This window comes from Gordionus sp. m RMFG-2023, chromosome 3 (assembly GCF_954871325.1).
Source record: "Gordionus sp. m RMFG-2023 chromosome 3, tfGorSpeb1-WG-v2, whole genome shotgun sequence".
Classification (NCBI taxonomy): Eukaryota; Metazoa; Nematomorpha; class Gordioida; order Chordodea; family Parachordodidae; genus Gordionus; species Gordionus sp. m RMFG-2023.
In genome coordinates this window covers 51,210,179-51,221,487 of record NC_088777.1, presented here as the reverse complement: position 1 = coordinate 51,221,487, position 11,309 = coordinate 51,210,179, and the positions used below count along the sequence as shown (strand labels likewise).

At 29.6% G+C, this 11,309-nt stretch overlaps 1 protein-coding gene across 1 annotated transcript; it reads right to left on the bottom strand.

Annotated features, from left to right (window-relative positions):
• On the bottom strand, positions 1 to 6,706 carry LOC135926318 (DNA primase large subunit-like). The gene is made up of 7 exons (XM_065462150.1): positions 6,572 to 6,706; positions 3,795 to 4,171; positions 2,688 to 2,864; positions 1,901 to 2,060; positions 1,515 to 1,606; positions 1,162 to 1,288; positions 1 to 560 (listed from the first exon to the last, which is right to left on the bottom strand). Exons 1-7 carry the CDS (start codon positions 6,654 to 6,656, stop codon positions 325 to 327), a joined length of 1,254 nt encoding a protein of 417 aa, XP_065318222.1. The 5' UTR covers positions 6,657 to 6,706; the 3' UTR covers positions 1 to 324.
• Positions 6,707 to 11,309: the final 4,603 nt, after the last annotated feature.

The following is an 11,309-nucleotide window of genomic DNA, read 5'->3' as shown; positions in this document are numbered from 1 at the left end:
TATACAATGTATATCTTGTCCAAAAGGTGACTATTATATATTTTTTTTAAAAAATGTCGAACATGGAATAGATAGTAAATACAGAAAAGCTTAATAAAGTATGTGTCAGGTTTTATAAATTTAAAAAATAAAATAAAATATGTTTTATAATACTGGAATAATTTTAAAAACATATGATGGTCCATTTAGCCCCAAAAAGGCTTTAACAATTCAGGAAAGGGCGCGACAATGTATTTGTCATCATATAATTTATTTTCTCTATATAAACATAATAAAGTAATATTCAAGAAATATGCTTCCAGTTTTGATCCCTAATTTTAATTATTAATTTGAGGGAGCGGTCATAGCTGCAAAATAATCCGTCGGCTTCATTACTACCAGGTCACTCGTGGCCTCCGTGCCAAATAAGAAAACGTTCTGGCGGGAAAAAGCTATTGATCGCCTAATTTTTAAGAATTCGTCGCAACATTTATTATACCTTTTATCCTTTTTATTGTTTAAGATATTTTCTATCAACTCGCTTCGACCCTTAGTAAGGTACCCAGGTTCTGAGGATGAAGCTGTATATGTAATTTTTTTTTTTTTAAATTAGATTATAAATTCAGAATTGCAAACATGATCTCAGTGTAAGATTGAATCATATATAGGAATAATATATTATAAATGATGGTAATAGCTTGAGGAAAAATATTTATCAGTTGGTCCATTCCAAATTTTTCAAAGGGCGGTTCTAGTTCTTATATTTAACCCAGTTTAGAGCTTATTTTAATTCATATTAAAAAGAATAAACGTAGTTGTGCATTTGTTAGAATCGTTTCCGGTTAAATTTTTTTAAAAAAAGTTCGGGTTTTCGGTCCGGTTTTTCTCTTGTAACGAACACGTTATGGTTACAGTCCTTAGCTTACCGGGTTCAAGATCCGAGTAAAAACCATTTAATAGGATTCCCATTAACGATCTGAATAAGTGAAATTTGAGCAACATGGTATAAATAAATGGTTATGTCCCACCTCAAGCTAAGATGTAATAAGATTTTGCGACAGCTGTAAAATATAAACGAATCATAGGCTAAAAACATGTTTTTATATTTGCATTTGAGAGGCGAAATCAGGTTACTTTCGTCTTGTTTGAGGTGGGCCTATTAAAAAAAAATAAAATATTAACAATTCTGGCCAGAATATTTGAATTCTATCGCGGCAGGTATCCTTTTCGTCAAAAAATTTTGCAGATTTTTTTCGGGGAAGTGGGCGAACGGACAGCCTACCATTTCGCCATCTTTTATTAGATTAGACTTATTTTATTTATTTTTTTAAAAAAAAAAAATTTAATTTTCAAAAATAATATCATTGACCAATTTTCGTGTCTTACTTAAATACGATAAATTTTAAAAAAGTTTACACGTATCTCAAATGATTAAAATGATATTTTTAAAATAAATATAAACGACAAATAATTTTGCTAACATAATATAACTTTAACACCGAAGACCACTTAAAATAAACAAAATAAAAAAAAACTTGGATCTGGGTACACGAATGACAGGAATAGTTTTTGCGAGAACCTTCCATTCCGTATAGGTGCCTCAAATTATAGGTGTACCTTTTATCATCTAAGTGCATTTATAAAATGGATATAAATATTCATAAATTTATTTGTGGTGTAAATCGAAAGAAAAAAAAATGGAAAATTTTGAAAGATAAAATGGGTGCTTCCTGTGCCATTCTTTTTTAGTTTTCAATTATAGTGGTGGTTAGCAAAACTGATCAGAGCATGATGGGAATAATATATGCCCTAAAAACAGCAGTTTAGTGCAAAACTTAAATAAAATTTTTGCTGTATGGGCGCTCTCATAGCCAGATATGCATTAAAAGCGATTGTGGGAATATGCAGACAAAAGATTTACCATTTTTGGAATCGTATTCCGACGAAGAAGTCCAAGTATGATTGCAATGGCACGAGTGAGAAGCCGAGCTCTGTCTAGTCTTGGAATATTCATTCCTCCAGAAGTCTAAGGCTTCACTAAAAGGGAGCCCAGCACTTTTGAGGAATAAGGAATATCTGATCTGTAAAACAAGGAATTACAATGTATAGTTATTATAATATGGAATGATTAAGATTTTTTAAAAATAATTTTTATTTAGCTCAAAGTTAACTAAATTCTGTGAATAAATTCATCATATTATGCTCAGATAAATGTAGGGTGGAAGTATATTGGGATCACAACTCGCCCCAGGGTAAATATCTAAATAAGACTTTTCAAAATATATACTTAGAAAAAATATAGAACAATTACATATTCTATGCTTACATTTATATTTTTAAAACTCTAATCCATAAAGCAGAATAAAACTAGTCTAAATATCGCGGTGCGTCCCTTACCTAAATAACACGCAAAATTAAAGCTTCAATAAAATAATTTCTGAAGACGAAAAATAAAACGCTGTCAAACTCTAAATTAGCTACATACATATAAAATATTAGCTAGGAATATAGGTCGTAAGAGTCGTAATTGAAGGATTTCGTTGCAAAAACACAGATCTAGAATATTTTTTTAAGGCTCAAATCTTCAAAATGAGTCAGGGCCATTTAAATCGATAACAATTAAATATAGTAAACAACAACACTGGGCAGATCTTACTTAGAAAAATATACGGTATGGGGAGAGAGGAGTGGTGGTTGTAATTATATACTCTGCTATGATGATCCAAACGATGAATGAACCTTAATTTGAGGTGCAAGTATTCCATGCAGGGAGGAAAATATTTGGATAACCTGTCGATTTCCTCGGATTTAATGTACCTGCTGTCTTTCGATTTGGGAGAAACGGGCGAGCTCACCTTGATCCGACATTCCTTTTCGAGAACATTCTAGAAAGTAGGATTGGGGAAGGGTGGTAGATTATTATAAACATTTATAAGAATTTTAACAATTATTAGTAAATTAGTTTAATTTTCTATTCGAATCGAATAATGTTCTCATTATTCGTATACAATCATGAATACGGAATTATTCGATTCGTATGAATGAATGAGGCAAAAGTCAAAATATAATCCCTATTGGAATCTAGGGAAAATAAATCCCCCGGAAAATAAAAAATCCCCGATTTTTGAGATATTAGAAATTAATAAAATAGGAGAAAAAAATTCAATCAAACTTTCTGCCTGGCCCTTAAAAATATTTTGGTACAAGTTAGTGTGACAAGATTATCTAATTATAAGTTTCTGACCCCACCCCTCCCCTTCTCACAAAGATGTATAATCCTTTATATCTTATTCAACCCCTTGAAAACATGTGATTTTGATTTTAGGCAAAATATCAAGTAATATATGGTTCAATGATAGCCTAAACCAGGCCAAATAAAACATGGAGGGGGGGGGGGCTTTGTAAGGGTCTCTATAAGCTAATTAATTTTTTTATTAAAAATATCTCATTTTTATCAAATAACACCTAAAGGTGGAGTGGAGGTAGCCAGCTCCCAGTCGGGTCAACGATTAGATTCCAGAAAAGAATGAGAAAAGATGGATGGAGAGGGGGTTAGGGCATAGAGGTCTGCATTGGGCGGGTTTTTCGCTCGCCCGCCCATACTTTGAATAAGCATGGTCGGGGTTTTTTTTAAATATTTTCAACATGGGGGGGGGGTGGCGGGCGGTTTAAAATATTTTAAAGTAATGGGTAGGCGTGGGCGGGTTAAATAAATTTCAAAACAACGAATGGGCGGGCAGCTTTTTTGCTATAACCCGACCATTACAGACCTTTAAGTAGGGCATAATACAAAAGAAAGAAAATAAAATATCAACTTTCGCGAAGGTGTGCATTCTTTCGAATCGTTTATCCTTGTTTATAAGTGCGATCATAAAATTTTTGTAGTAGGAGCGACTAACATCCAACAAATGCTGAAAGGTGTGGGTCATAAAGGTCTTGAGCCATTTAAACGTCACCATGGCTTGGCCATGGCTTAATCCCAATTTTTTTTTGGCTACTAACCTGTAGACCGAGGAATAGAAAGGGACCTTGAAAGCTAGCGTATCGTTAAGCGACGACGAGTTAACACTATTTTTGGGTTTTATTATATCGCCAATTTTCTGTTCTTCCATCCAAAGTTTAAGGTTGGAGACGAAGAGCGAATCGATTTGTTGATATATAGGCGTAAAAATGTTGAAGAATTCCGAGGCGGCTAAAATATAATATATATACATAATTTATTTTAAGTTTTAACAAGCAAAAAAAAATGAATTATTACACACTAATTAGTTGGTTATTTTTATTTTGGGAGAACTAATGATAATTTATTGTCCTATATATCTTAATAATTGTTGAAATCGATTTTGGTTAGGTAAAGCCAACCCATAGCTAGTGTTGTTTAAACGGTTCGATTTGAGCGGATTTTTTTAAAAACGGTTAACTCAACATTTTAGCCGGATAAACATGTCATAGGTTTCGAGATTTCGATAATAGATTTTCAAACCTTCGTGCCATGGAAGAGCAAAATATCTTCGGGGTTGTATAATATTTTTCTGGAAAAAAAAATTATCGAGTTAGCCGTTTTTAAAAAATCGGCTCTAATCGACCCGTTTAACAACACTACCCATAGCCTAACCAGGTAAACATTTTCTAGGTCTAAGCCTAACTCATATCTCTTATAAATGGAGTTAAGAAAATGGCCCAAACTTATTAAAATAGGCATCGAATTTAAAATATTCAGTAATAATTGTAAATATTATATGAAAAATCAATTATATAAAATATTTAACATCTGATTTTTTGAAAACTCATTTCATAATGATATTTAATCGGAAAGAAAAATATTAATATTGTTCTTGGATCTAAATTTTACTGATGATGATATTCCTTAAAAAGGTATTTAGATACTAATACATGATATTTTTTTCCCAAAAATATCAGTAAGATGTAAGATAACAGATACTTAAAAAAAATTGACATAACGGTGAAGCCTTATAATATTTTTGGATATCGCGTTATAAATTATAACATAATGGTCTAAACAAAACACTTTATTTATATTGATTTGACTTATGTAGAATAGTGAAAGTCATGATTCAGTCTTTAATCCGGGTCGATAGGCACGAACCAGACCTCAAACCTTAAATAAATGCCCGGTCCAGACCATGGTCAAAGACCGGTCTTTTTGTTAAGAATATCAGATCAAATACGAATAATATATTAAATAATACAATTATTTAATTTTAAAATTAAAATACGTTTTTTGACAAACATTTCGTTGCAGAATAAAAAAATGAACTAAAAAAAGAAAGAAGAAAAAAATCTCAAATGCGGGAGTAACTCCCCTAGAAAAGTAATGTAAAATAAAATATATAAAAAAAATTTAAGAAAATATTATATGAATTGATTAAACTTAAATATTAATTTTTAAAAACTGGCCCGCCATGATCCGGACTAAAAAAAAGATCGGTCTGGACTGTGGTTGCTCATTGGTCCCTTTCGGTCTGACCGACAGTATTAGGACCAAAAAATACCGAAAACTATATTAAAAATTTTATAAATAATTCTTATTTTTAAAATATATTTCTCAGATAATGCCTATTTTATACTACCCATTGACAAGGTTAGCAAAGTTAAATAGCTGGTCAATTGGGGCTGAAGAGGGCAAAATAGTGTTAAAAAAAATTATTTAAATTTATGTGAGTTGCAATTATTAAGACAATTTTAGTATAAATTAATATTTCCAATTTTCATTATAAAAAAAAGATTATTCTCTTCAATAAAAGAAGGATGAATTTATAGGCTTGTGCTTGTCAAATGCATTCTTGCCCTTAAAAAAATCAACAGATTTTGCAGATAACTATTTTATCATCATTGTCACCTCATAATATTTTACAAACAAGTATTAGAAATGGGTGACCAGATAGTCATTTTATATTTATAATTAAATTTCGAAATATTTCGAAATCTTTTATTCTCAACCCAATTTCGATGGCCTTAACAAGTGATAGGCAAAAACGTATGTCAGGTTGAGGTAAATTGTGTGCACTTAATTTTATAACAAATACAATTGGAACCCAATCCCTATAATAAAAAATATTTTGGCCCATAGCACTTGATAAGGGATGCATTGTTTTGGTATAGTATATTCCTCAAAATAATTTTTTAGCTATTATTAGTGTTGTATTGAAACAGAAAAACCTTTTATATATTTAATTGAGATTTATTAATTAAATATTATTATTTGGGCAAGAAATCATTAGGAGGGGGGGGGGGATTTTTTAAAAAAAAGAGTCTAATATGGATTTAAATTAAATATTTAATCTTTTAAATTGAATAAGCATTATATATCAAAAAAATAGTGAAATATTAAAAGTAACTGTATCTTCTGCAAATTAAATAGTTAAAAATACAAACACTAAGTAATAATGCAGAACTCTGCATGGCTGACACTACTTTGTAGTGCCAGACTCTAAAAGCCAAAATATATTTAATTTTAAAAAATTATAAATTTTAATGAGATTTAATAAAATATAAATAATAACATCATAATTTTGTAAATTTATTAAAAATAATCATTATTATATATATATATATAAACATTATTTAAAACCTTTTTCAACAGAAGGGTTAGAATTATACATATTTAATGAGTTTTCAATATATCTCCAAAATTTTAAAAACTCTTTAGAATTCATACTCTCTAGACAATAGCTAAACCAAATTGTCTCTGATGTTATAAAAAATTCAAAATATTCATATTGCATTGAACATAATACTCTAATAAATGAGAAATAATACTAAAGAATACAATATTTATTAATGCCTAAGAATATGATGTGAAATATTGTCTTTAACACTATTTGGAATTATAAAATCAAAATTGTATTTTGCATTTTCAAAAATTTTGTCAATATCTTTCGTTGGAGAATTATAAACATCTTTCAAAAATAAAATTCTTTTGTGACATAAATCGTACAAAGTTGAAAATGGTAGGTTTTCCTTTGGAAAATTCAAATAAAATGTCATTTAAAAGGGTGGTGCTGGAATTTTGTCAAAATCATTCAACAGCTGTTCTTAAAAATTCAAAAATTTCATAATACAATAACTAATCTAAAAACAAAAATAAAATTAAAATGTAAATATCATTTAAAAAATGTATAAATTTTAATAAAATATATCTATAATAATAAAGAAAATACTTATTTATAATCAAAAAAAAATAATTGATAATTATTATATCTATATGTAGTTATAACAAAATATCCCATTTTAATATTATTATTATTCAAGAAAATGCCTATTTATCATATTCAATATTCTTGAAACATTTTTATATCTATATATGTTTTTTGATGAAACAAAATATTGAATTTTTTTCAAATTTGTGGGATTGTCTAATATTTATTAATATATAGTTTATTTGTTCTCTGTTCATAAGCTAAGAGGAGTAATAACAAAATTTATTATTATACTACTCTTAATGATAGGTCTTGATGTGGGCTAGGGTTAATATTATATTAGATGGAATTTATAAGATTCTAAAATATGGAATTTATGTTGACTAATATTAAATTTGAGGACCATATTTGGGGCTAGTTTGAAGATATTAAAAGATAAGGGTTAGTGTTTATTTCGGATGAGGAGAAACACTCATTTTATTAGAGACCAAAACCTATTTTAAAATTATGATTATTTTATTGCAATTGTATTTTGGAACATGTTGAATGGTCTAACATTACAATAAGTGATCAGTAAATTTACATGCATAAATTTTATTATTATTTTGTCAACTTATATTTTCATTGTTTAAATTATAGTCAAATTCGGGCAATATACAATTCCATCTGACGAAGGTATTCAACTAGGAGACCCTTTGGGCCGTCTGATCTTTAGTTTAGGTATACATAACCTAGTTCATTGTCTAAAATTATTTTTTAATTTAGATTTAACATATGGTATCTAGATGATGGTACCATTTGCGGACCTTCTAAAAATATTCTTGCAGCAATAGAATATATAGAGAAGAATTCTCTAAACATAAGCCTTACTCTAAATAAAGCTAAATTTGAAATATGATTTTTAAATTCAAATACTCTCGAAGTTCAAGGGTTTAAAATCATTAAAAAAAGTGAAATTAATCTTCTAGTTTCACCTTTAGGCAGTTTTTTCAACTGTGAGGTGTTGGCGGAAAAATTTTTCGAAGGCTTAATAGGACTTGAAAATATTTTAAAAGAAATTCCTTTACACCAGAGCTTTTTTCTTTTAAAAATATATATTTTTTTACCAAAGATTTTACATAATTATAGATCTTCTTCCTTTTTTTTAAATAATGAAATTATTAATCTTGTTCATTAATTTTCTAGAAGTTTATTAAAAAATATTTTAAATATTAAATTGGAAGATTTTAATTGGGATTTCTCACAATTACCCTCGAAAATGGGTGGTTTAGATTTATATCCTTAAATCTATTATCTCTTTCCTCATTTTTGGCATCGCGTTTGATGAATAACGCCACGATAACTTCTTTTATCTCTCCTAAAGATAGCCTTTTAAACTCAGCCTTGACAGCTTGGGTATCTTTAGCTCCACCTGAAGCTGTTTTACCCACAATCTTAACACACCAATCTATCTTCGAACCTTTAATTAAAAATTTTTTTTAAATAATCTCATCAAACCCCCCCTTTGAAGTATATTCAACGATTACAGAGTGCTGACTGTACTAGTGGTTATGAATGGTTGGAAGCATTACCAAGTCGTCACCTAGATAACCTCATATCAGATGAACAACTAAGAGTTGCCATAGGCCATCGACTTCGATGTAACATTCTTACCACATACATGCATCAAATGTAAAATATTAGTTGACTCTAAAGGGAGACATGGTCTTAATTGAATATATAGTCAAGGCAGGCATGCAATGCAGCTATTAATTTAGCTATTAGCCGTTCTCTTACCAGGGCCCGAATACCAAACATTCTGGAGCCTACAAATTTATTTTAAATGATGGCTAAAGACCAGATGGCTTAACTTCCGTGTCTTGGACTTTAGGGAAATCCTTAAATTGGGACTTCACATGCGTATCTTTAAACGAGAGCCTAATTTATCTTATATCTAATGCAAAATTTATTAAAAAATTACCGGATCATCTAGAAAATAAGGAAGCAAGTTATCAATTTAATAGTAGATTTTAAATGAGAATAATTACTATGTGTTACCAAAATGGCGGGTCCAGCTGATTAACTTTTAACGACGCTTAAAAACGCAATTTAATGATTGAATCGTCAGTCTAGGTATTATATAGGCAATTGGGTAGTAGATGGGACAAGTGTAAAAGTATCTTTAGCTACTTTTGTAAATGGCTTTTATATAAACTAAATCAATAATAAATTATTACCTCTTATGAGTTAAGTAAGATATTCGTTCACATATCTAAAAGATATAGTACAATTCACAATAATAATCTGGTTAGGAAATTCCGATAAACTCGAAATACACATTATTATGTAGGGGCATAATTTTAGTTATCAAAATATTGTCAATTAAATGAAATTTGCTTTTAAAAATTAATTGATCGCGTTATACATTGCTCCATCTTTTTTTTTTAAATTCATAAAATTCATTGATAGTTTTCTGTTATTATATGAGCTCGGTGAATGGGCGCATTATCCATTATTATTAGCGAATTCATCGGTAATATGGATGATAATTCATCCATGTAAGTTTTGAATTTTATTGATGTAACTGCCCCGTCTATAATCATTAGTGTTGTTTTGACGATAAAACGGCTAACTCAATACTTCATCCAAAAAAATATTACACATGCCTGAAGATTTTTCTCATAGAAGGAACAAAGGTCTATACATATATTATCGAAATCTTGAGGCTTAGGCAATATTTTTCTGGCTAAAATATTGAGTTAGCCGTTTTAAAAATCGGCTCAAAACGAGCCGTTTAACAACACTAATAATCATGTATTTTTTGAAACCATTAATTCCTATGGTGCGTAAAACCGATACGTTTTCCCCCTCTGAAGGAGAGAGTTTGACGGATGGCCTCTTACCTAGAGGTGCCCATCCATAGTGGAAATTGACGTGGTAATTGAAGCCTGTTTCATAGAATATACTTTGAAATGGCACGTTCATCATTTTTAGGCAATATTTAATATTTATAACATCTGGGGAATTCCGTCTATCGGGTTCTTTTCCAACCCTTTTCCTGCTCCATCCCATTGATTTAAGGCATCTAGATATCCCGAACAGGGATGACATGTCTTCCCCATCAACGAGAGACTCCCGCAATTTTTTAGTTTACACGCAGATATCTCTCTCACGCAAAACTACCGCAATTGGAAATCTCCCGCAAAAATCTACCGCAATTTTAATTTCCGCAATTTTTTAATAAAGTATTTCAACGTTTTTAATATATAAATAATGATTTTGAGACACAGTATTGAATATTTTTATATTTTTAAAATAAATTTTAAATATTTCGAAAAACATGTCTAATTTGTAAATTTCTTTTTATCCTGTTTTATTTATATCCAATAATAAATCAACATCATTTTATTCATACAAGTCAGTACAGGAGAGTATATCGTATATTAACATCTATTGCAATACAAAAATATTCTACAAAAAAAAATAGATCATACATATTCAACTACAGCTTCGGAAATCGTATAAACCTATCATGTAGTTCAACATTCAAAGAGCTATATCATCACAATGTTGCAGTGGCGTAGGCATGGGAAGGTTTTGGGGGTTCACCCCCCCCCCCCCATAAAAAATGGGAAAATGTTGCCTTTGCAGCATTAGAATTTTATATATCAAGCAAGGAAAAAGATTCAGCAGATGCCGAAAATCTTTTGCAGGCTATTATTAAGCCACATTTTTTAAATTTCAATTCAATGTGTTTATTTTATGATGTTGTCTTTGAAGCACTAGAATTTTATATATCAAGCAAGGAAAAAGATTCAGCAGATGCCGAAAATCTTTTGCGGGCTAATATTAAGCCATAGTTTTTAATTTCAATTCAATGTGTTTATTTATTATTTAATTAACATATGATTTTAGCATAAAGCTACAAAAAATTGATTTGGATTTAAGGGAGATTATGAATAGAGCAATGAATATTGTTGAAATATTAACAAATATCAGAGAGAATGTGGATGAAAAATTTCATGAAATATATGAAAAAGTAAAGGAGATTGCTAATATGTTTAGAATTGAAATTTTTAAACCTAGAGTAGTCTCTAGACAATCCAATCGATCAAATATTGATGCATCTACGATTGATGATTTTTACATAAACATTTTTATTCCTCTTATTGATACATTTTTATTTCAATT